Source organism: Brassica rapa, chromosome A01 (genome assembly GCF_000309985.2).
Source record: "Brassica rapa cultivar Chiifu-401-42 chromosome A01, CAAS_Brap_v3.01, whole genome shotgun sequence".
Taxonomy (NCBI): domain Eukaryota; kingdom Viridiplantae; phylum Streptophyta; class Magnoliopsida; order Brassicales; family Brassicaceae; genus Brassica; species Brassica rapa.
In genome coordinates this window covers 20,463,119-20,489,566 of record NC_024795.2, presented here as the reverse complement: position 1 = coordinate 20,489,566, position 26,448 = coordinate 20,463,119, and the positions used below count along the sequence as shown (strand labels likewise).

At 34.8% G+C, this 26,448-nt stretch overlaps 3 protein-coding genes, 2 long non-coding RNA genes and 1 pseudogene across 6 annotated transcripts; 4 read left to right on the top strand and 2 right to left on the bottom strand.

Annotated features, from left to right (window-relative positions):
* The first annotated feature begins 600 nt into the window (after positions 1–600).
* LOC117127341 lies at positions 601–1,105 on the top strand. The gene is made up of 2 exons (XR_004450298.1): positions 601–759; positions 856–1,105. It is a non-coding gene; the product is annotated as an uncharacterized LOC117127341 (long non-coding RNA).
* A 2,684-nt stretch (positions 1,106–3,789) lies between these two features.
* LOC103833359 lies at positions 3,790–8,145 on the top strand (annotated as a pseudogene).
* Positions 8,146–8,211: 66 nt separating this feature from the next.
* Positions 8,212–9,781, bottom strand: LOC103833350 (putative F-box/kelch-repeat protein At3g22730). Its single transcript, XM_009109439.2, has one exon. It carries the CDS (start codon positions 9,474–9,476, stop codon positions 8,268–8,270), a length of 1,209 nt encoding a protein of 402 aa, XP_009107687.1. The 5' UTR covers positions 9,477–9,781; the 3' UTR covers positions 8,212–8,267.
* A 4,025-nt stretch (positions 9,782–13,806) lies between these two features.
* Positions 13,807–15,516, bottom strand: LOC103832404. Of its 2 annotated transcripts, none has more exons than XR_625976.3 (2): positions 14,644–15,516; positions 13,807–14,532 (listed from the first exon to the last, which is right to left on the bottom strand). It is a non-coding gene; the product is annotated as an uncharacterized LOC103832404 (long non-coding RNA). The 2 variants fall into 2 exon arrangements; XR_001957716.2 differs by having other exon boundaries at positions 13,807–14,495.
* A 370-nt stretch (positions 15,517–15,886) lies between these two features.
* LOC103832395 (non-lysosomal glucosylceramidase) lies at positions 15,887–22,302 on the top strand. The gene is made up of 19 exons (XM_009108394.3): positions 15,887–16,101; positions 16,179–16,283; positions 16,372–16,482; positions 16,553–16,609; positions 16,684–16,760; positions 16,838–16,937; positions 17,470–17,543; positions 17,633–17,733; positions 17,814–17,917; positions 18,181–18,234; positions 18,310–18,365; positions 18,457–18,495; positions 19,267–19,408; positions 19,596–19,780; positions 20,264–20,331; positions 20,470–20,542; positions 20,622–20,683; positions 20,774–21,959; positions 22,044–22,302. The coding sequence occupies exons 2-19, from the start codon at positions 16,203–16,205 to the stop codon at positions 22,294–22,296; spliced, it is 2,823 nt and encodes a 940-aa protein (XP_009106642.1). The 5' UTR covers positions 15,887–16,101; positions 16,179–16,202; the 3' UTR covers positions 22,297–22,302.
* A 794-nt stretch (positions 22,303–23,096) lies between these two features.
* On the top strand, positions 23,097–24,923 carry LOC103832385 (endo-1,3;1,4-beta-D-glucanase). The gene is made up of 7 exons (XM_009108382.3): positions 23,097–23,352; positions 23,559–23,580; positions 23,804–23,930; positions 24,042–24,132; positions 24,231–24,320; positions 24,406–24,506; positions 24,574–24,923. Exons 1-7 carry the CDS (start codon positions 23,205–23,207, stop codon positions 24,712–24,714), a joined length of 720 nt encoding a protein of 239 aa, XP_009106630.1. The 5' UTR covers positions 23,097–23,204; the 3' UTR covers positions 24,715–24,923.
* Positions 24,924–26,448: the final 1,525 nt, after the last annotated feature.

Sequence of the window (26,448 nt, the reverse complement as noted above, 5' to 3'; positions counted from 1 at the left end):
TGGTTTAACCGCAGCGGTTGCGGTTGCGGTTGCGGGAGTTTGCGGATGCGGGTGGTTGCGGTTTCTAGCGGTTTTAAGAGATTTGTACGACTGGTTATGCGGTTAGAAATTTGTGCGTTTGCGGGATACTTATGACTGGTTAACTACCAAATGCAGCAGCAGTTAAATAATAAATTAACAATATTTACATTTTATACAATTATAAAAATATCAAAAATAATAATATTATAATAAATATAAAATTTATATTTAGAAAGTTATAGTTTAATTTTTTTAAAAATATAGAAAATATTTTTATTTTAAAGTTTTATAATATTAATTAAAATTTAATTGATATATTTTAGCATTTTTATAATTTCAGTTTAATTTTTTTATTGAATTTTTTTATTTTTGTATTTATATTGTTTTGGAAAAAAAATAATTTTTTTTATCCTCCCGCAAACGCCCGCAACCGCAAACGCTAGCTGGAACCAGCTTTTGAATTTATGAGGTTCAGAGCGATTTGGAGCGATTTGGAGCGGTTTAGAGCGGTTTGAGCGATTGTTGCAAAACGCCAGCAACCGCTACCAACCGCAAAAGCTGCGTTTGCGGGTGGTAGCGGAAAAACCAGTCATACCCTTATTCTCTTTCAGTGGCTTAGACTACTATTTGCTTCAAAAAAATCCAAAGCAGGGGCTGAAATATTAACTTTACACAATCAATTATCCTGAACCTTTCCTACATTTTGCACTTACTTCAAGCATCCACTCCGATCCCATAGTATTTTGATCTTTAAGAGAAATTGTGAAACTCTTTAGTCAATGCCAAATAAAAGCTGAAGTATCTGCTTCTTGGTTGTTGATTTTTTTGAAACAGGTTCGTGTATATACACCGAAGAAAATCCAATATGAGCTAAAAGATAGTCGAAAGAAGACTACATTAAAATTAAATTAAGCTTACCCAGTCAGAAAGTCCAACTGCCAAAGCTTGTGGAGAAGTTTGCAGAAAAGTCCAGTTTATTTCAGGCTGGTTTGACGGAGACGGTTAACCGGAGTATACTGGAATCTTCGAGAAAATGTTATAAGAAATGTCAGTCAGGTAGTATAACACGCAAGCCCAATGATTTTATCCCTCACAGTCACAGCTTTACATTAAGATATCTTATTCTTAGAGAAGCTGCCAAATGATAATATTCTTAAGCTTCTGTCCTATTGATCATGCAACGATCGAATATGAATTTAATGGCTGTGTGCCGCTGTGGGAAAAACATGTAGCAGTTAAATAGATTTCGAGTGTATACGAACTCACAACACTAACACAAAGTATATTAGGTTACATGTATTGGTCGCAAACCGGGACAATTTCTTCCTGGTGACATTTTCTGTGTACATGAGGTTACTTGCATCTTAAGTACAAAAGAATAAACATAATTTGATGAACTGGATTGCAACATCTTGAAAGCCGGTTAATGTCTATTTTTATCAACTCATAATCTCAACTAAATCAGAGATCTTGGCTTAGAAATTCTAAAATTAATATATCAAATATAAATATTAATAAAATTTAAAAATTAATGTGTTTTAAAAATACGGATCCGGATCCGGATATCCAGACCTAAAAATTAAGATATCCGGATCTGGATTTACTTGCATCTTAAGTACAAAAGAATAAACATAATTTGATGAACTGGATTGCAACATCTTGAAAGCCGGTTAATGTCTATTTTTATCAACTCATAATCTCAACTAAATAAGAGATCTTGGCTTAGAGATTCTAAAATTAATATATCAAATATAAATATTAATAAAATTTAAAAATTAATGTGTTTTAAAAATACGGATCCGGATCCGGATATCCAGACCTAAAAATTAAGATATCCGGATCCGGATTTAGTTTGCACGGATCCAAGATTTTATTATTCGGATTCGGATCCGGACACCCCGGATATCCTATTTTCGAAGCAGATCCGGAGCAGATCTCGGATCGAATATGGATCTCGGATAGTATGTCCCAGGCCTATGTGACATATCCTATTATTACAAACAAATGATAAAAATTATTTTCAGAATTTATGCACAATATGTTAGTGTCATACTATCTGAGATGTGTTTCTACTTTCGTAATAAATAAAACAAACTATTTTACCTTCAGCCTACAGTGAACACAACACACGCTCCTCATACTCTAGCATATCTATTTTCATAACCAATAGTTTGTAACTTTGTTTCTAACTTTGGACGACAGCAAAAAAACACATCACACGAACACTCCTACATTTAATAAAATCAAATACATAGGCACTTAATCTAGACAATGGACCTTCTAATCTTTTCTTTGCCAACAATGGACCTGCTAATCATACGGAGAAAATGCTACACACAGTCGTTAACAAAAAATTATCAGTACATATTTTGAAATTTTATAATAAGTCCAATCATATAATTTTTAAAATGAATATTAAAAAATAGTACTTATGTAAGTAAATATTATTTTTAGTTAAAATAAATTAAATATTATAAAATACAATTATATTATTAGTTTATTTATTCATCCGCCCTTAGGGCGGGTTTACCCTAGTTCTTAATATTCGGAGCTTAAAGTTCAAAATAATAAATTCAAAACAGTTATGGTGTGATGCTTAATCAACTAAATTTTTCACATGTCTCCACGTTATCCAAATCAATACCTACATTGTCTCTATCTCTAATAACAACATCTTCCACTAGCTCAGTCACCTTAAGATGTCGTTATGCTTTTTCAATGACCTCATAGATTTTACCAATGAAATATAACTCAAATTTTACCTCTTTGTACATGGATTTATGGTCATCTTTCTGCATATCATGTCCACTAGCTTACAAACTACTTTCGTCTGGAATCCATTCATGACCATCTCCAGCTTTATAATAGTATTTTTAATAATCAAAGTGTATGTTTGTGAAAGAACTCGTAGTCTCACGTAAAAATCAAAATGATTAACATTAAGTTAGATGAACTTGCACGGTTTAACCATAAAAGATTACCAAGTTATATAGTTTTACCAATATAGTTATATCAAGGTATACAATTTAGTTAGTATCATTTTATCTAGTTACACACTTTCACATAGTTGTACAGTATAGTTTTACCAAGTTGTACGGTTATAGTTATACATAATTATACATAGTTATACCATTTTGTTCATACTAAATTTTACTACGTTTTTTAGTTTTTTAAATCAAAATAATAATCTGATACGATTTTTTATAATTATACCAGTGTTTTTGATTATCCAAATAGATCTAGACCCATTGTTCTCAGTTAGTTAATTATGAACACGGATTTGAAATTAAAGTTTCTAATTCTTCACGAATGAATTAATGGAAAAGATGATTGTCAAATTGAATGGAGTTTGAATAAAATCTGGGTTTGAAATCTACAGTGGAAAGAGAAATGAAAAAGATAGAGTAGGAGAGAAAATAATTTTGATTGGTTTAGCCGAGAAGGTAATTTAGACATTGACTACATTTCTGAAAAGTATGAAATAAATAAAAAGTAAACTAAAATTGTAAGACTATGGCAAAATAATTTTTACCTCATTAAGAACATCTGAGATTATAATCCCACTAATCTGCATGTCTCATTTCTCTTTCCCACTAGTCTGCATCTCTCATTTCTCTTTCTCACATTGACAAGGGAGACTATTCACAGTTGCACAAAAACACGCACGCACGCTCGCTTTTAGTTTCTCTCTTTTTTTTCTGCCAAATCAAAATCTGAAATTCTCCTCTTTCTTTAACCGTCTGGGACGGAGTAATCGAGCTGACGAAGATGGCTCAGGAACATTGCGTCGATGCTTGTCTCTGGGCTTCCCGTTTATCCGCGAACTTGAAACCTTTCGTTGAGTTCCCTTCGACGGAGCTCGCGGAGGTTCTCGTCTCCTACATTTGCTGGGATAACAACTTCCCTATCCTCTGGAAGTTTCTTGAGAGAGCTATGGCCTCTAACCTTGTCTCTCCTCTCCTTGCTCTTGCTCTGCTCTCTGTCAGGTTTTTGTAATTCGGATTGGATCTTTAGGTTTGAGTTCTTTAAAGCTTGAATCTTTTTGGCTTATAGAATTTACTTGGAGCTTCTCAAGAGAAATGTTCTCTGGATTAGTAATCATAGTCAAGTCCTATTCATATGCTTTTAATGTAGCAATCTTCAACAAACAACTACTTTTATTAGCATACTAGTTGTTTACCTTTGCATGGTTTGGTTTCTTGCTACTTTATCTTACTTTTTTTTTGACTAAAGAGGATATATCTCAAATGTATGGTGAAATAACTAACTCCAGGAAACCAAAATTTTCAGGTCTAGCTAAAACACTGAAAGGAATCAATGGGAGCACTTGGCATGACACCTTCTTGGGTATTTGGATAGCAGCTCTTCGACTTGTTCAAAGGTTTAGACTAATCTCTTACTGTTTGGTTTCATCACTACTTGGTCACCAAATTTTACATACACTGTTAGGTTTTCTGATGCTTCCCAAGACTCACTTGGTCCTGAGTTAACTAGGCTAAACTGAAAGCTGCTTATTTGGTTATTAATATGCCATCCATGATTGAGTTCAGGTTTTACGTATCTTCTGATTTACTTGTCTTTCTTTATTGCTAGGAAAGGGATCCTATTGAAGGACCTATTCCTCGACTGGACACAAGGCTGTGTATGTCATTATGTATTGTACCTCTTGTAGTCGCGACCCTTATCGAAGAGGGAGAGTCTGAATTTGTCATGAAAAAGCTACGAGATCATCTTATTACAAGTTTGCAAGCTCTTGGTGAATTCCCTGGGCTGCTGGCTCCTCCCCAGTGCGTTGTTTCTGCTGCGAACAAGGCTACAACAAAGGCAATCATGTTTTTGTCTGGTGGAGATGTTGGGAAGTCATGTTCTGATGTCATGAACATGAAAAACATGCCTATCAACTGCTGTAAGTTAATGAATATTTGTTTATCTTTGTGTGCTTCAGAACTAACGCCTAACAAATTTATGTACATGTTGTAGGTGGAAACATGCGCCACTTGATAATTGAGGCTTGTATAGCAAGAAACATACTGGATACGTCGGCCTACTCGTGGCCTGGCTATGCTAATGGCCGAATCAACCAAATACCTCAGAGTCTGTCCAGTGAAGCTCCATGCTGGTCGTCTTTTGTGAAAGGAGCCCAACTAAATGCTGCCATGGTGAAAGCATTAGTTTCAGTTCCTGCTTAAAGGTAGAATGAGTTCTTTTTTTTTCTTTTTGTTTCATGGTCTTCCATGCAAATCATGACTAATATGAAAAACTGTTAGCTGCCGAGTTTCAAAATCATAGCCTAAAAGTAACCACAATTTTTACTACACATTCTCTTAAAACAAATCGCCTCTGTGAGAAGAGTGGTTGCGTTATAGTCTGCCTCTTCTTCAGTTTTAATTTTTGTTTCTTAGCCAGGTAGAGTCTCAGATGATGTTTTTTAATTTACCGAGAGTAAAGCAACTGAAATTTAGGGTCATGGATTTGATGGAAGCTTATCAGAGCTGGAGAAACTATATGAGGTCGCAGTCAAAGGATCAGATGACGAGAGGATATCTGCTGCTGTAGTGCTTTGTGGCGCATCTCTCACACGGGGTTGGAACATTCAGGTTGGCAATTATATCCACCAGTGAAATTCTGTTTTAAAAAACACACACGGTTGCTTCATCTGTTTTTCTTCTTCAATTACAGGAACACACTGTTGAATATCTTACAAGATTACTATCCCCACCCGTTCCAGCAGATTATTCCGGAGCTGAAAGTCATTTAATTGGTTATGCCTGCATGCTGAATGTTGTTATTGTTGGGATAGGATCTGTTGACAGCATTCAGATTTTCTCGTTTCTTGAAATTGATACCGAAATGTAATATGTGGTTTTGATGAATACTCTTTTAGGTTCCGCAACTTGCTTGCTCACTAATGCCAATCTGTGAAGTGTTTGGATCTTACACCCCAAGTGTATCCTGGACTCTTCCCTCTGGAGAAGAAATCTCAGCATATTCTGTTTTCTCGAATGCCTTCACTCTTCTTTTAAAGCTTTGGAGATTCAATCATCCTCCAATTGGATCCCAACTCACACCCGAACATCTTCTTTCGCATCTTGTTACCCCGGAGACCCTTAATAAAGACCGAAACAGAAAGAGACTTTCAGAAGTTGCAAGGGCAGCATCTTGCGAACCCGTGTTTGTTGACTCGTTCCCCAAGCTGAAAATCTGGTATAGGCAGCACCAGAGATGCATAGCGTCCACGTTATCAGGACTTGCACATGGAACTCCTATCCACCAGACAGTTGAAGCACTTCTCAACATGGTGTACAGAAAGGTTAAAGGCAGTCAGACATTAAATCCAGTTAATTCCTCCGGCACAAGCAGTTCATCGGGAGCTGCAAGTGAAGATAGCGTTCCAAGACCTGAGGTTCCTGCTTGGGATACCCTCAAAGCTGTTCCATATGTTGTCGATGCTGCTTTAACAGCTTGTTCTCATGGAAGGCTTTGTCCTCGTGATTTAGCAACAGGTTTGTACCTCGTTCTTTCTCTTGTTTTATTGTATCAGCTTGCGTTAATATGTGACCGGAGAGAGAGAATAGAGTTTTTCATCGTGTTGTCAATGTGCAATAACAACCAATGACAATAAGTGTTGTTCTTTCAGGTCTGAAAGATTTAACAGATTTTCGGCTGAGGTGAGGAGAGGTGTTTGGAAGCCAGTATTCATGAACGGCATTGATTGGCCAAATCCTGCTGCAAACCTGTCCAACGTTGAAGAATATATAAAGAAAATTCTCGCAACAACAGGCGTTGATATCCCTAGCCTTGCTCCAGGTAAAAAACTATGCAACATGTTATTTGGCTTACCCATCTGTCAACTCTCTCTCTCTCTCTCTCTACAGTATGATTACTTGTCTTTGAACTTATGGTTGGTTCTTGCTGTGTTATAGCCGGAGGGAGTTCTCCAGCAGCGCTTCCTTTACCTCTAGCCGCTTTTGTAAGTCTAACCATTACTTACAAAGTCGACAAAGCTTCAGAGCGTTTTCTCAACCTGGCCGGCACAGCACTCGAGTGCTTGGCTGCAGGCTGCCCTTGGCTTTGCATCCCCATTGTAGCTTCCTTATGGACCCAAAAGGCGAAACGTTGGTTTGACTTTCTTGTTTTCTCTGCATCTTGCACCGTCTTTCTTCACAACCCAGACGCTGTGGTTCAGCTCCTCAGAAACTGCTACAGTGCCACTCTCGGGTTAAATGCAAACGACGGTGGTGTTGAAGCTCTTCTTGGCCATGGCGGGATCTCTCCTGTAGCACCGGGGATTCTCTATTTCCGCATGTATCGTGCTCTCAGAGACACCGTCTCTGTAACGGAAGAGATTTTCTCTCTCCTGATACATTCCGTGGAGGATATAGCACAGAACAGGCTCTCTAAGGAGAATCTGGAAAGGCTGAAGACAGCGAAGACACGGCCAAAGCTCACTAGCAACCGCAATGACTCAAGTCAAGCTTGCTGTTCCCTTAGTGCCTCATTGGTATGGCTAACCGGAGGTTTAGGTGTGGTCCACCTACTCATCAAAGAAACCATCCCGTCCTGGTTTCTATTGGTTGACAAGTCAGACCAATAACAAGAAGGACCATTGGAGCTAGTGGCAGAGCTATGAGGGCATATGCCCTTGCTTACTTTGTGGTCCTATGTGGAGCAATCGCTTGGGGCGTGGACTCGAGATCAGCTGCATCAAAACGCCGCCAAGGAATCATGGGAAGCCACTTGGAGTTCCTAGCGAGTACCTTGGATGGGAAAATATCAGTGGGATGCGAGACAGCAACGTGGCGGACTTATATTACCGGTTTGGTGATAGAGATCGATGCAGAAGTGTTGAAGAGTCTGAGCAACGGACTGAGACAGTGGGGGAAAGATGAGCTGGCGATTTTACTTATCTCCATGGGAGGTATTGAAACAATGGTTCATGCCACTAATTTTATCATTCATTTGAATGCTTCTTAGCTTCTCAGACTTTTGATCTCTTCCATAGTTTTCGCTTAGCGTTGCTTCCTTCTTGGAATCTAACATGCATCATGTATAGTGAATGGTAAAAAAGACAAGTCGTGTAAAGAAGTAATGTTCTTTTATCAAAAGATGCTTAGGTCTAAAGTTCTCTGTCTGTTTTGCTACCACATGCAATAATAATGAAAGAAAAGATATGTTTTTGTATCAAGTGTGACATTGTTTCGACAAAACGAGGAAAATAAGTTAACACTGACAGAGTCTCAGTGTGACTACTGTGTCTTCTTTTCTTCTGGTAATATGAAATCTCGTTTCTTTTTAACCAGCATCACATTTTCTTGTTCCATTCTTCTCTTTCGTGTCTGCTGCGTTCGTTGCTGGATTTGAACCAAACTTGGGACATAATTAAATATACGTGGCCACCATGGTTTCTGTGTAGATCTTACATAAGGGATTTCTGTGTGATATTCATTGTCCTCTCCAATAATGTAGACCACGTTCTTTGTGTCCCGACCAACTAGTCCCGGACACACGACCACTTTCTTGTCCTCGTCGAGTAAAAAAGTCGTGAACATCGGGTAACGTTCTTCAAGAACGTGTAAATCCACTGTAAAGGACTTGCTCCACGACAAGGCGGCAGCTTCAGTACCAAAGTTAGTGGTCACCCACAGATCCATCTTTAATGGAAAATAGTTCATATGTAACCCTGAGATTTGTTCTTCTCTAAAAAGAGATAGCTTCATAGTTGGTAGAACTGGAGGAAGATTTAAACGTCTAAATCTCTCTGTTGTGAAATCAAAACTGAGTAAGAATATAGAAGAATCCTTGTCTTTTCTCTCTGAACCAACCCAATAAGTATTCCCTTGCAAAGATACCCATCCACTTGCATGTATATAGTAGTCCAGAGAGATTCCATCAAGAAACCTCCATGAATCAGAGCTAAGTTCATATATTTCAAACTCAACAACTTGGTCTTCGCTCTTGCAACTCTGCCAATACCTCAAGATTTTGTAGTCACGGCAAGATTTGTTTTTTTTGTATCCTAGAGCAAAACTAGATTTTTTCTTGTAATGACTACTTGCTTGGATCCATTTAGTTTCCCCTAAAAACGGATTCCAAACAACGAGCTTATTGTATTCGGTAATGCATAATAACAAACCTTCGCAGTGAATGACTTCGACTATGTTGACTTGTTGTGAACTAGAGGGGGAACCCTTTATGTCAAAGGGATCCTTAAACTCTATAGATGGAGCAGTGACGCTGAGATTGATCTCAACGCTCACTGGACAAACCCTAAACTCCTTCAGCATGAGAAGTAGAGGCTGCTTTGGAGCTTTACGGTGGTGCTTCTCGGTGAATATTTGGTCTTTGAGTAAAGCATTCCATTGTTTGCAAGTGGGTTGCAACCGTTTCAGAGTTGTCGCCGGAACCCTAGAGAGTATTTCTTCTAATAGATGGTGGGGAAGATCGGATATCATCATTGTCTTCTCTCCCAAGGAAGAAGAAAGCTACTAGGGCTCTATTAGGGTTTAGAGGTATTCACCTTTGCAAGAAAGTATGTTTCCTTTAAATTTTCTTTTTCTTAACGGCAAATACTCTTCCTTTTTTTATGTGGATTTGTTTATTAATTTTATTGATTTCTTTATGTCTATCTATCTATACTATTATTTGCGAACTAAGTTTTTGGAATCCTTAATAAATTTTATATATAATATATAATTTAATTTATAACAAATTTTATATTAATAATATTAAAATTTGTAAAAATAAGATAATCCTCATATATTGTGTTGTTATCATGAAATAATATTTTTATTGTAAAAGTCAAAAGATTAAATATTAATAAAAACTTTAAATAATGTTTGATTTAATCTTTTTGGAAACATAAATAAAAATTATCATATTGGCTTTTTAATATAACATAAACTAATAAATATTCGTAAGAATTATGCCCGAAACACACCTAGTTTTGTCTTACAAAGGAAACAAATAAAACGAAAAAGGAAAGAAGTTCTTTGAATATCCGAAATAAAAGACCTTTGACGTTGAATATCCCACATCAAAGAACCTTAACGTCTCTGGTTCCACGGTCTCTTTCGGTGCAAATTCTTGCCTGATAACGACCTTCGGTGTAACCATCAAGGTTTGTCATTGTTTTTCATCAAGGTTTGTCATATAGAACTACAAAGCATTTGATTTATCAAACCATGTATTTTTGTAAAAGACTTTTCTATTAGAAGATAAAGATTACAATGCAGAAAAAGTAAAGAAAATACAAAGAAAACTAAGGAGAAGTGACAAAACACCGGAGCAGAGAAATAGGGGGATGGCCATCTAGTGGCGAAAGGTATACATAGTGAAAAGAAACAAAAGTCTAATGGTAAATAGTTAAACCGAGGACCAAAACCCAACCCTCTCTGATTAATTCCCACTTTTTGCCCGCTTTGTGAAGAGCAGTAATTTTGTTTCTGATTAAACACCATTGTGGAAAAGATTATTATTATATTCCTTCCAGAGTTCATAGATACACTTGCCTGCCATAGGGGGCGAACCGCAAAGTTTCTTATCCTGCCGGGTGATGCAGACGAGACGACATCCAGAGAAAAGTATGTTAATCTTGTTAAGGGCTTGCCAGTGCCTGTCTTGGACCATTCCTAAGAAACATGCGCATGGGGTCCATAGTTTTTTTAAACTCTCTGAGACCAAATTTTCATTGTTGTTAACTTGTTGATGTCGAAATCTATAAAACTTGGGGAATTATTATAAAAAAAAAAAAAAAAAAAAGTAGTTCTCAAATATTCTCATTATTAAATTTTTTTTAAAAAATTATTAAGATAAAAATTGTTTGAATAATAAAATAAATATAATTTAAAAATTAATGTACAAAAATAGATAAAAATTAATAATTAGTTAAAGTATTAAGCTCCATAGTAAAGAAATTGAATATTGAAGAGTTAATTAAATAAAATTAACAACATGTACAGGAAAAAATTGAAAAACTTTCATTCAAAGAATTGAATTGAAAAAAAAAAAAATTCAACATTGAAGAACAAACGTTACTTATCAATTTTAGAAGAGGAAAATACTTCTTCACTAATTCATCTATTTATGAGGAACATAGAGGAATGTGGTTGGGTCTATATATAGGTGATGATTGTTTCTGTAGTTTTTAGTTTTAGTTTTCGGTTTTTAGATTTTAGTTTTTAGTTTTTAGATTTTGGTTTTTGTTTTCCAGCTTTTGGTTTTTGGTTTCTAGATTTAGATTTTGGTTTTTGGTTTTTGGTTTTGCAGTATTTTTTTTTGTTTTTCAAAAATTAATTAATGCGTTACTTTGAAATAATACAACAAAATAGAAATAAATATTTATATTTACAATTAAAATTATCAAAATCTTGTGATAATTATTTTAAAATAAAATACAATAACATATTTTAATTATTATAGTTTTATAAAAAAATATATTATAATAAAATATTTATCATAAAATTTATATAAATTGCAAAAAATAAAAATATTTAAAAGTTTGAAACTACTTAGAAATTTTTCTTATATAAATAGAAATAGTTTTTCTTAAATATTATAAATTATATAAAAATAAAAATACTTAAAATTTTGAAACTAATTATAAAATTTCTCATATAAATTATTTATATTTTCTTAAAATTGAATGGCTATTTTTATTTTTCATGACTAATACAATATATTGTATTACTAAAACATATTATTTTTTTATAATTTTAGTTATTTATAATGTGACTATATAAATTTATTTTACAGATATTAAACACAAATAAATTATATCACATTATTGTTTAAATTAAAGCTAATGTTCCAAAAATTGTATGATTATTTATCTTTATGAAAATATTATTTATTAATTGTTAATTAATTAAATGTTGTAGTTTCTACCCAAAAAAATCAAAATTCGTTTTTCCTTTTAAAAACTCACAAAAGTTGGTTTTTGGTTTTTCTTCACAAATTGGTTAAACTTTTCAAAAACTAGTTTCCCTAAATTTTAGGGAATCTATTTATTAGAAATCTTGATTGGCAAATCAAATGGTTTCTACAAAAACAAAAACTAAAAACTAAAACTTGATTGGATGAAAAATGGTTTTTGCAAAAACAAAAACCAAAAACTAAAGCAAAAACCACAAACAATCAATTTCAATTTGACAAAAAAATCACCTTGATTGGTATCAATTTTGAGGAATAACAAATTCATCAATATTTTTTTCATAAAAAGTGGTCACCAATCGAAGTCCAAGCTCTGATAGTTTAATGAAATTTTCCATCTATCTTATTAAAACTCAAGTACAAAATGGGTTTGTTTGGAAACTTTGATATCTATGTTAAAAGAGGATTGTTTGGAATCTTGGATTGTAGTGTTAAAAAGAGATTTAGCCAATACATACCTGTATTTTTTAAGTCCATCGACTGAAATTAAAGTTTTTGGGCGTAAATTTATCATTTTTATCTCCTATAGCCCAACTAATTAAAAAGATAAATCCCCCAAAAATCGACTCCCTCTAACCAATCAAATATATATTGACACTACAATTATAGACTTCCTATCCACCTCTTACGGCAGACATGTCAAATGAAAAAAAAAATGCGTCTTATTAAAGATCTCAAACCTTACCGAGAGGAATGGCGTCTAACTCTCAAACTGATTCATTCTTGGAAACAAAGCACCAGTTTTGGAGGAGATTTTCAATGGAAAGCTGGGACCCAAATTTCTCATTGGTATGTGAAAGATAACACTGAGACATGCAAATTAACGCTTCTCGACACTGTAGCTACAACAATTATTGGTAGCAAGGCTGTTGAACTCTGGGATGGTTCATTTGATGAGGTAATTTTACTTTTACATTTTAATATATTGGCTAATAGTTGAATGTATTAACCAGCTAAATTTGCTTTTATGTGTAACAGATGAAGACCCAAAAATACATCCTATGCATGTTCAAGACTTGACTGGTAAATCTTTTTGTTTTGATTTAGCCATAACCAGTGACAATGTAACAAACGGATCTGACACTTTTAAGGTCTCTGAGGTATGGTCTGGAGATTATATTCAGAGAATCGAATCAATCTCAGAACCAGTTTCATTAATTGAGACAATGTCGTCAACTCTATCTGGTGGAGATGTAAGTGATAGAACCCTCCCTATGTTATCATATTGTACTACTTTATGAAGCATGCGGCTTATGTTAATATTTATGTTCAAATTAACATAATGTGTTTTTCATATGTTTTTAGTTTCTTGGGATAGATGGTATCAATGAGAACTCATCCGAAGATTTTTCAACTCCAAGTAACAAGCATAAGGAAGATGACTGTGATAAAATGGACATGACATCTACTTCAAAGAGGTTATGCACAAAGATTATAAAGAAGGAGAAGACAAAGACTGATTAGTGATGATTTGGCCACCTAATAAAGAGTTTTTTGCTGTGATTTTTAATTTATTGTTTTATGACTTTGGCTTTGGTTTTTTATATTTTCCTGATGGTTTTGTTACATTGATATGTCTTGGAATGATAGACTCACAGTATACACGTTTATTTTTCTATATAAATTATAAATTGATTCTGTTTTTGAATGCAGGTTTCAGACTTCAGCATAATTGGTTTCATGTGATGGTTGAGGAAGAGATTTGGCGTTGTTGTCAACCTATATTTCATCTAATTATGAAACACTTGATTCAAATAAGTATGCATTATCTAGAGTTTTAGACAGGACATACTCTATTTATTCTGCTATTTTCAAACAATTAAGTGTTAAATTTTTCTACTATTTTTTACACAATCATTCACATTAACAAATATATTCTTTAATCAATCAAGTTAAAAGCTACCAGATATAGTTAAACCAACAAAATAACTTGATCGAAATCCTAGATACTGCTAAGTTGCTTTCATCTAATGAAAAAGCCAATTGATACTTCATTCACCTAATAGCTAAAATAAATAATGGAATTTACTAACTGTGTTTTGTAATCTGAAGTGTGGTCGACAAATGTGTTGTCTAAACTTGGAATCGGAGTCTGGTCTTCGTTCTCCAAAAGTTTGAAATCATGCAAATCAAATAACACATATATATTATTTACAAACCACCATACACAATGAATTGAGAAAGAAGAATAATACATGACAGTGTATTTGTTACCTCATATGCGTACAGACCATAATAAAATTTGGGAACTTTATCTCTTTGTATCATCTGCCTAATAGAAAGATTCATCCTTTGCTCCGTTGATCTCTGCAAGGTGATTAAATCTGCACATTTATTTGTATTTACAGAGATATTAGACAAACACACAAATATGAAAGTTCCCAACTGTGAGGACATGGAAAACCTTAGAGATCCTCAATTCTGATTCACTGGATTCAAAATTTCGAGTTTTTGTTTCATTACGAATGGTATATTATTTGAGACGATCCATCTTGAACACACAATTCCATTCATCCTCACTGATTCATCATCCTCTGCTTTCATTACTGGTTGCATGTTTCAAGCTACATATTAGTCTCCAATCTACAACGATCTCTCATAGTTAATATATATATATAAATATGAAACAAACAAAAATCAATACATCTAAGTAACCAGATCTCATAACCGAAAGGGAAATATATGTAGACTAACTTTGAATCACTTAAGTATTTTAAGGTTAGCAGAGACAAAGAGATTGAATCCTCGCTTTCCTCATAAAAAATCGCTCCATGATTTGATCTCGGATAAAAAGCAGCACCGTGGTAAAGAGATGAACGGGAAAAATGAAAATTCCCATTTGCTTCAACGACAAAAAGGAAGCATACTCAGAAGAAAAAAAAAGATTAGGTTTGTTTGCAAGCTTTTTCTTCCCGGACTAATCTGTTTGTTAATTAAAATTGGGCTTAGGTTGGACCCTTTGTTTAAATGTTTGCATCTATGGCCCATTTATTTAACTCATACATTACATGTACAAAAGTGATTAGTAAAACTTATAAAATTTCATATTATGATGTATATATTGAAATAATAGGGAAATATGTTACATTGCTATGTAAAAAATTACAAAATTGTTTACTGAATTTCAGATTTAATATAATTTCTATTCAAATAAATATATTAAAAAACTTTATATGAACTGCTTAAACAAAAAAAATCAATATAAAAGTACTCTACATTTGAGTTCTAAAATCATTTCGTTTAACAACTAAATAAAAGTTTTGAATTGAGATGGTATAAAACAAAGCAAGAGAAAAGAAAAAAAGTTTACAAAAGCCACTCTATGTTAAGAAGACTTATTAGAAAGAAAATTTTACTAAGATAGATAAATTCAATAATTACAAACAAATAATCTATAGTCAAAGAAGTTTTTACTAAGATAGATACATTCAATAATTACAAACAAATAATCTATAGTAAATATAGTATTATCTAAATTAGTTTAGTCAAATATAAATATTTAGAGGATACAACTTTCAATAAATAATTTTTTTATTAATATCATTTCATATAAAGCAATTTTTAAATATTAAAAATTCTAATATGTTTTCAAATTTAGAAATAAATAAATAAAAAGTAACTGATAAATATATTCTTAGTCCAATTTAATACAATTTTGATTTTATACATTTGTAGAGGGGGTTTGACTCGGACTATCTTCTTTCCGGCAAAGTTTGTAGGAACATAAAATCATGTAAATGTAAATAAACTATATGTTTAAGAATATCATTAAATAGTTTTAAAATACAAAAATAAAATTCAAAATCTGCGCGGATGCGCGGATCAAAATCTAGTTAGAATTAATCATGAAATCTTCAATAGCATCCAACTTTTACCAGACTATTATATACGTGGGCCATATTTCCTATTATAAAAATTGGAACTTTGTATATAAATTAGTGGCGAGAATAAAAAAAGCTATTTGTGTACACACCGTGGACATGTAAAAAAGTCTTCATCTTTAATGGCTTCGTCCACCGCTTAGAAGTTACACACTTGTGGATCCTCTCACCGAATCGATATTCTCCCTCTTTTGTTGATCTCATCGTTTCGCAGTTTGGATTTGAGATTCTCCGTTTCAGTCTGAGGGTGTTGCGAAAGGGCTTTGATGAGGTAATTCTATTTATTCTTTTTCTTTCCAAAACGAACATTTTGTTTGAGTTTGTCTCTCTGATATTATTTATGAGCAGTGTGAGAAACTCTTAAGAGTGGAAATGGTGGGACCAACTTTGTTTCACCGGAGAAAGCATTCATGGCCGCCTGAGGAATTCATTTCCAAAACCACTTTGCAATTAGTAACTTCTATTATTGCCCTTTTGATTATGGAAAAAAAAAAAAAGAAGAAGAACAGGACTTTGACTTTGACTTTGTTTTATCATGTAGCTTGATTTTGATAGTGCTGCTCCGCCATCACACGCATGGAGGAGGAGATTAAACTGCCATGCCAATATCTTAAAAGAGTTCACTATTACCTTTAGAGAAGCCATTAAAATGGTATCTATCCTCCTGCACATTCTCTTCTTGTTTTCCTCATTTTCATACCCCTAAATATGGTTTATTACAGGTACGCTTGGGGATACGATTATGGTCTTACGTCAGAGAAGAGGCCTCTCATGGAAGGGTAACTTCACTATATTTCATTGCACCCTAACCTTTCTTTATTTGTATGAGAGTTAACTTGTCAATTGCTTGCAGAAAGCACCAATCGATCCTTTCACCAAAGACAATTGTAGACCATCTGCATCCCAAGGTGTTCCACTTGGAGGAATGGGGTACACAATTAGATAACCCTCTTGGCCATAAATTTTGTTAGCTTAGGTTTTGAACAAATGCTCCTTGGTCATTGCAGAAGTGGAAGCATATCTAGGGGTTTCAGAGGGGAGTTTAAGCAGTGGCAAATTACTCCTGGAACCTGTGACCCATCACCTATGATGTCTAATCAATTTTCTGTAAGTTTTTTTGCTATGACCTTAATAGAATTGAAAGATATTTCTTTGAATCGCTGACGCGTTGTTAGTTCAATTGATAGAGTCTTATACTTCTAAAGTGTACCCTTTTATACTTCCATTGTTTCCCTCTTTCTGGATCTTGAAACAGAGAATCATATCTTCCAATTGTACCATTCAAAGCTTAATGATTTTGCAAGTGCATAAACATCGTTTCATGCTAAAATCCTACCTAATAGTTGTGTTATTATTTCGATTACAAATCTTTCTCTTGGAATTTTTTTAAATCATTGTTGTATGGTAACTCCACGATAGTTGATATTCTTTCAATTCCTATGCTAATACTAGATTTTTAGTATTTGTTCAGAACTACCCATTTTCTTATTGTCATTTAACCAGTATGCTTTTCTAATGGTACTTTGTTTTTACAATGAATTTTTTTTATTGTCATTTTGTGCCAAGTTTGTCTATAATTGTTATTTGAAATTTTGTAACATGTGTTGCTAATAACATTTCGTTGGCCTATTCTTGGCAGATTTTTATTTCTCGAGAGAATGTGCACAAAAAGTATGCATCAGTTTTGGCTCCAGGCCAGCATGGAAGTTTAGGGTAAGTATAGTTCTTACAACTATCCTCTGTTTCATTAATGCAAGTTTTTTTCTTAATTCACGTACCTTGGAATGGTTTCATGGTCTCAGAAAATCGCGTGATAAGGGAATCTCTTCATGGGGTTGGAATCTGAATGGCCAGCATTCTACTTACCATGCTCTGTTTCCTCGGGCCTGGACTATATATGATGGTACCAACCTACCGACTTTGTCTTTTAAGGCTATCTTGTTTCTCTCAGTATATGATTTGTAATGTTGCTTCTCTTTGTAGGTGAGCCTGACCCAGAGTTAAAGATTTCATGTCGACAAATATCTCCCTTTATACCAAACAATTACCGAGATAGTAGTCTTCCAGCAGCTGTTTTCGTATATACTGTAAGTATTCTATTCATCTACTCAATATTTATAGCGAGTTGGTGCTGCCTCTGTAAATAGAGAAAACCTTAATTTTGAAAGCATGTTAAATAAGGAAGGATATTTATTTTTTAGCAAACTACATTTGGAATATTTAGACTCTGCACATTCCACATGTATTGTTCTATTGTGATACTTTTCCTTAGTGATAGCACTTGTAGAGTATCAATCTCCTTCAAGCAGAATCTGAGGAAAACCTTAAGAGTTTACTAATTTTGATTTAGTTGGTGAACACTGGAAAGGAAAGGGCAAAAGTGAGCCTTGTCTTTACATGGGCGGTGAGTTGGCATCTGATTCATTTCTATTACATTATGTCCAGAAGAGCAGATGTTTACCAGCTTTGCATTCTGCAGAACTCAATTGGTGGGACTTCGCATATGTCAGGGGGTCATGTGAATGAGCCATTCATGTAAGGAGGAATATGTGACATCTTTTCCATAAGTGATTATGGCTTCAAGTTGATGTGTAATTTTTGTTCTTTGAATCCTTCTTCCTTTCAGAGGCGAAGATGGGGTCTCTGGCGTCCTCTTACATCACAAGTAAGTCACTTTACCCTAATATCTGTAAAACTGTTGGTTTGCATATATCTCGTGGTCCACATAGGGAAAGGCAGTACCTGAAGTTTTATTTGTTAAAAGCAACCTTACATTTCAAGTGTGCAAATAATTGATCTGATGAATGAAACAAAACAATAAGATTGTACCAACTCAATATTGTAAAAAGTCGCCAACTAAGGACACCTTGTTGTTCAATAGTAAATGTACATTACCTAGAGAAAACAACTAATTGAGCAGAAGTTTCCATTCATTTTCTTGCTTCAAAATGTTCCCTAGATAGACTTTTCTCCATGTGTGGCCCACCAATTTGTTGCATTTAGACTATTTATCTTGTTGTATTATCTATCCAAGGGCTGTATTTATATTCTACTGCTGTGTGAGTAGTTGAAAAATTGTTCTCCAGATATCATCTTGTTCATTGCAGTATGGTGCCTGTACGAGGCCTTTCCTTTTGTTCTATATTTTCTTGCTTGAATGTTCTAGTGTTGTCTTTTTTTTTCCCTCGTCTGCTCGATTGAATGAAAGGAAGCACGCTATCCTAATTCTTTCTCTCCGCATAAAGGAAAGATCTCCAAGTAGATCCTCTTGCTAAAACATTTTACACTGTTGTCGCCTTTTGGGTGTTTAACACATTACTTGCTTCTATTCATATGCTCCATCTATGAAGCTAATGTGGTAGAATATGTTCTTGTTACAGGAGAAAGTTGCGTTCTTTTCTCTTAGATTTCTTTTGAATGTGTGATAATTGTTCAGGACATGCATGGGAAACCCTCCTGTTACATTTGCTATCTGTGCTTGCGAGACTCAGAATGTGAATGTGACTGTTTTACCATGCTTTGGATTGTCTGAAGACAGTTTTTTTACAGCGAAAGATATGTGGGAAACAATGGAAAAGGTGACGTTTCTTTGCATCATCTTTGACTTTGCATGTGGATCTCATAGCTTTGTCAAAACATCCTATTGAGTGTATAATTAGTTTTTTTCTTTTTGTTCTAGGCTTTCAGTCGTATGAGAACGTTTGTTTTATATATCTGGAGTAGTTGTATAAATGAAACTGACATTCACATATTTGTATCTGAAAGGATGGGAAATTTGACCAAGAAAACTTCAATAGTGGGCCGAGCATGCCTTCATCACCTGGAGATACTATTTGTGCAGCGGTCTCAGCTTCAGCATGGGTAGAGGCTCATGGCAAGTGCACCGTATCTTTTGCTCTATCATGGCCATCACCAAAAGTGAAATTTTCAAAGGGAAGCACATATGACAGGTAAGTGAAAGTACAACACTTGTGGCCTCTTCCTAAACTTGAGGGATTAATATGTTGTTTACTTGTCTATTATTCATCACCAACTTATACTTATAAAAATTGGCATTGCGTCAGTAATCTGTGTAGTTTACATTTTTCTCATTGATACTGGACTTTGAGAAAGCTCAGCCATTTGTTTTTTTTTCCTTCCTTGAATGTCCTAAAAGACTGAATCTGAGAGCTGGAAACTATGTTGGCAAGCTAATGATAAGCATAGTGTCGGAAACTGTGTAGGTTGCTACTTCAGCAAGCTAATGAGAATGCATAAAATTTCCCCTTTTTGGTATCCATTGGTTAACAAAGCTAAAACCTTGTGGTTGAATTGAGTGTATCAAGTACATGCTTTTAGAAGATAGATATTTAGCTAATATTTCAATGTGGTATGCCAAGATATTGTTAATTTCTGAGTTCTATTTTTGGGCCTTCTCTGCTTTCAATTTGTAGGAGATACACCAAATTTTATGGAACTTCGCGAAGAGCAGCTGTGGATCTTGTGCATGATGCACTAACACGTATGTATCAATTTATTTGCGCCTTATGCTTCACTCGAGTTGCCACTGTTCCGATTGGATGTATACCTGATACTGCTGTTACACATACGCAAAATGGCTCTTTAAGTATTAGTGACTAGCTTTGGTTTTCAAATTCAGATTATAAGAGGTGGGAGGAAGAAATTGAGGCGTGGCAAAATCCCATTCTTAGAGATGACAGGCTCCCTGAGTGGTAATTGCTTTTACTCAAAGCAGTTTTTTAATACTTAGCTCTCTTATCGTTATCATCTGAATTGTTTTGTTATTTGCAGGTACAAGTTCACTCTGTTCAATGAGCTTTACTTTTTAGTAGCCGGTGGTACAGTCTGGATAGGTACACATGTACATGATTGAAAATTTTGTTGCTTCTCTTTTGTTACCTTGAAAATACTTTATTTACTTTCTCAGACATTTTCTGTTGCAGACTCTGCTTCGCTCCATGCCAATGGGAATGGTCAGCGTCAACAATCTGATTTAAGAAATTTAGATGGTAAAGCTAATGGAATTGACGGCAAAGAACAGCAGAATAACCTTAATAATGGTGACAGAAACGGAATAGAGAGCAATGGTTTATTTGTAGACACGTCGAAGGCAGATGATGAGGACGATGTTGGTCGGTTTCTTTACTTGGAAGGCGTGGAGTATGTGATGTGGAACACATACGATGTGCACTTCTACGCATCCTACGCTCTCCTTATGCTGTTCCCAAAGATCGAGCTAAACATCCAGCGGGATTTCGCTAAAGCTGTGTTATCAGAAGACACGAGGAAGGTGAAGTTCCTAGCAGAGGGGAACTGGGGAATCCGCAAGGTCAGAGGCGCTGTTCCTCACGATCTAGGAATGCATGACCCCTGGAACGAGATGAATGCCTACAACATACACGACACGAGCAAGTGGAAGGATCTCAACCCGAAGTTTGTGCTTCAGGTGTACAGAGACTTCGCAGCTACAGGGGATCACCAGTTTGGAATAGACGTTTGGCCCGCGGTTCGTGCGGCTATGGAGTACATGGAACAGTTTGATAGAGACAATGATGATCTAATAGAGAACGACGGCTTCCCAGATCAGACATATGATACGTGGACCGTTCACGGCGTGAGCGCTTACTGCGGTTGCCTGTGGCTCGCTGCTCTTCAAGCTGCAGCGGCAATGGCTCTGCAGGTCGGTGATAAGTTCTTTGCGGAGCTGTGTAAGAATAAGTTTTTGAATGCAAAGGCGGCACTGGAAGCGAAACTGTGGAACGGAACGTACCTGAACTACGACAGTGGAGCGAGCAGCAACAGCAAATCAATACAGACTGATCAGCTGGCGGGTCAGTGGTATACCGCATCCTCAGGTCTGCCTCCAGTTTTCGAGGAGTTCAAAATCAGAAGCACTCTGCAGAAGATATTTGATTTCAATGTGATGAAGACCAGAGGAGGGAGAATGGGTGCTGTGAATGGGATGCATCCTGATGGGAAAGTGGATGAGACGTGCATGCAGTCGCGTGAGATATGGACAGGTGTCACTTATGCAGCTGCAGCTACTATGATCCTCTCTGGAATGGAAGAACAAGGGTTCACTACCGCTGAGGGAATTTTCACAGCTGGCTGGTCAGAAGAAGGTTTTGGGTAAGTTTATCCACTCTGTTAAATGTTATTTGGTATCAAACACACGTTTCATTTCACTTACTTGGTTTTGAACTGGATATATAGATATTGGTTCCAGACACCGGAAGGTTGGACAATGGATGGGCACTACAGGTCATTGATATACATGAGACCTCTGGCAATATGGGGAATGCAATGGGCGCTAACGCTGCCAAAGGCAATTCTTGATGGTCCTAAGATCAACATGGTGGACAGAGTTCACATGTCCCCTAGAAGCCGCAGATTCTCTCACAACGTTAAAGTTGTAAAACATAAAGCTAAGTGTTTCGGCAATTGTACATTAAGCTGTTCCTGCTGAAATAACCGACGATTAAACGTAACGGTAACTGAGATAGAAAGAGAGAGTTTTGTTTTGCAGTGATAAGTTTTAACCTCCAGTTTTCTCCTCCTTACCGGATTACTCAGTATGGAGTAAAAAAATACTCTTAATATCCACTTATGAAGTAAATCCCATTATCCATTTTGTATACTTTTGCTCTAAAAGTATGGAGTAAAAAAATACTCTTAATCCACTTTATTTTTTACTTCATAATGAAATTTACTTCATAAATGAAGTAATCTATTTTTTATTTGTTTATTATTTTATTATAGAATATAAATGAAGCAGGATTGCATCATTTTTATTTCATATTTACTTTTACTCCATTTTAAAAATGAAATTTTACATTGGAAATGTTTTTAAGACAAAAGATCTGTAAATCACATAAACAGGACGCTGCTCAAAGTAATCCTTCTACCTCAGATAAGAGAGCCAAGATATTTTCGCGACAGCCTTGCCGTCTAAAACATTCAGTTCTCAATTGATCCCTATAGGTCCACAGAGACAAAGATGTCTAAGCAATAACTTATTTACTCAAGTGACTTTGTTTGCTTCTGTTGCAAATCTTTGCAATAAATGTCTCTGTAAGAAATTCTTTCTCTAGAGACTTTGAGAGAAACATCATTATTCTAGACCGTTTATTGATCAAAAAAAAAAAAAATCATTATTCTAGACCGTTTTAGTTGTTTCTTGACCGTAAGTGTCAAAAAAAGTGTGTAAAATAAAATAAAAGTTTTTGACCGTTATATCCATAAAGTGAAATAAAAGTCTGTTAAAGTGTCTTATTAAACCGTAACCAACTCTTATTTAATAATAATAGACCACAACAAGCAAGCATATGCTAAGTTTGGTCGCCATTTTTGTCTCCACAACTCTGAAGAACAATAATGTTGGGACCTCAGTGCTGCGAAAACCCGCCGGTTCTTAACCCGCTCTCCGGGTCGGGTCATGTGGAGAAACTGGCTGGCCTAGATGTATACGTCTCTGGCTCTCCAGATTCCAACAAGTGCGTCCTCCTCGTCTCGGATATTTATGGTAAACACTACTTCTTCTTTTTTTTTGTCTTTGATCTGATTGAAAGTCGTTTGTTTTATTTAGAGACATGATTGAGTAAAACAGGGAAACTTTTTATTTAGAGACATGATCTAGTAAAAAGGGAAACTTTTTCTTTAGACCCATCTGTTGGTTTTATCGTTTCTCATATCTGTGTTCTGACTTCAGCTTTGTGTTTTCTTCTTCAGGCTATGAAGCTCCAAACTTGAGGTATTATAAAATTGCATCTGTGTTTGACATAGTATTGGTTGGTTTTGCATTTGTACACAAGCTGAGGTATATATTAGTAGATAAGATGTGAATGTGTTACTGGTTGCAATTTTTTCCTCTTTTTATTTTTGTCAAACGCAATTTTTTCCTATAAGCTTTGAGTTATTGTTTTAGAACTACACAAATGAATGTTTTAGAATTATTAATTGTTATGTTTTTTAAGGGCGCTTGCGGACAAGGTTGCAGCTTCAGGATTCTATGTTGTGGTTCCTGATTACTTCTATGGAGATCCTTATGATCCCTCTCATCAAGACAGATCCGTCCCTGTCTGGATCAAAGACCATGGCCCTGTTCGTTCCTTATCCCTTTTTTCTTTTAGTTGTTCCACTTGATTTTTATGTCATCTTGTTCAGTTCTTTTCAAAGATTCCATCTGAACCAGTTCATTTCTCTTTTCTTTAGGATAAGGGGTTTGAAGACACAAAGCCAGTACTTGAAGCCATAAAGAACAAAGGCATAACTGCCATTGGAGCTGCAGGGATGTGCTGGGGTGGTAAGTTTTTATGTCTTTTTTTGATATTAAATACACTCTCTTTTGGAAATGTCTGATGTATATTACTTCTCTATCTTGTGTTAAATAATGATCTTCAGGAAAAGTGGTTGTGGAATTGTCTAAAGAAGAGCTGATCCAAGCAGCTGTTTTGCTTCATCCTACTTATGTCACGGTCGATGATATCAAGGGTAAAGTGACTTTTGGTACTTTAAAACAGCTGTAATTGGTTTGGTTCCATGGTTTATGCCTTATCGATTTCACGGTTCCATGCAGATGTGAAGGTTCCAATAGCTATACTAGGAGCTGAGGATGATTTTTTGACCCCACCAGCACTCGTGAAGCAATTTGAGGAGATTCTTGCTTCTAAACCCGAGGTAGAGACTCTGCTTCTTCTGCAACTCAACAGTGCCTTTTTAACTAACTTTTATTGAGAATGTGTAGGTGAGTAGTTATGTGAAAATTTTCCCCAATGTCTCACACGGTTGGACAACTCGGTATGACATCAATGATCCAGAGGCGGTTAAAGCTGCGGAAGAAGCTCACAAGGAGATGCTTGATTGGTTTGTGACTTACGTCAAATGAATGATTGAGAGAAGGCTATATCTTAAGTGATCACATTTGCTACTGTTTGTTGAATAGTAAATAAGGAGAGAACTAATAAGTATAATAAAACTCTGGTGTTGTGTGTGTCTCTCCACTCTCTGTTCTTGTCTATAGGTATGTAATGTTGGATAAAATTAAGTATGTTGTTCCTATGTTAGTGAATTTGGCCTGTGATGCCTTTCGTTTTTTTTTTTTGTCGAGGATTTATTTAGATATTACAATTATAAGAAAGATTACAAAGACGATTCGATAACCGACAATACTACCTGCCTTATGAGGATCTACGCCTAACCGCATCATTGCAAAAACTTTACCCTTTCTCATCAAGTTTGTATATATGGCAACAAAAGCTATGGAAAGTATATATATTTACTCAGAAATCACTGTATTCTTTACTCATATCTCTAACCATACTCCACTTTTTACTCTAAAACAAAATTTAAAGTTAAAAAATGGTCATTCACTACTTTATATTTCACTCTTTAAGGGCATGGCTGGTTCAAACGCATCAGTTGCGGTTGCGGGAGTTTGTGAATGCGGGCGGTTACGGTTTCTAGCGGTTTTAAGAGATTTGTACGACTGGTACTGCAGTTAAAAATTGGTGCGTTTGCGGATGATTTATGACTGGTTAACTACCAAATGCAGTAACACTCAAATAATAAATTAACAATATTTACATTTAATATAAATATAAAAATATCAAAAATCATAAAATTATAATAAATATAAAATTTATATTTAGAAAGTTATAATTTTAATTTTTGAAAATTTATTGAAATTGTTTTTATTATAAAATTTTATAATTAAAATATAATAGATATATTTTAATATTTTCATAATTTTAATTTTAAATTTTTTATTAAATATTTTTACTTTTGTATATATATTGTCTTTTTAAAAAAAAAAAATTTTACCCTCCCGCAACCGTCCGCAACCGCAAACGCTAGCTGGAGCCAGCTTTTGAATTTATGAGATTTGGAGCGGTTTGAAACGATTTAGAGCGATTTGAGTGATTGTTGCAAACCGCCAACAACCGCTACCAACCGCAAAAGCTGCGTTTGCGGGTGGTAGCGGGAAAACCAGTCGTCCCCTTTAGTGGTGTAAAAATAGATTCACTCTATACATGAAGTAACACAGTTATTTTTTGTCCACTGCTTCATTTTAACTTCAAAATAGAATAGAATTATAGTGAAGTTTAACTCCATTACAGAGTTATTAAATTTAATAATAAGAATAATAAACTATATGTTATTAAAACAGAAACATTCTTTCAATCCAACCATTTTTGTAAAATTTTAAATTGAATACACCTATCTATTATAAAGTAATTATGGAAACAATACTATACTACTATTTATTTTTCCGAACAAAACAATAATTAATCTTGTCTCAAATAAAATATAAAACTTTAGGTCTCATATTTTTAAGAATTTTTATCAGTTTTTTCAAGTTATAAAACATTCAAATAATTTATGAAAAGGTAAAAACAAAACAGGTTTAGATTCTACAAAACTAATTTCAATCAATATCAAATCAGTTAAAATAAGGGATTATTTTATTTATATTATTATATATAAGCAATTACATTCACTTAAATTTAAATAAACTTTCATATTAAATTAAATACCATATATAAATAAAATGCAATAAATTGACATCAAGTAAATTTTATAATTAAAAATAATCAAAATATATCATACAATTAATCAAATA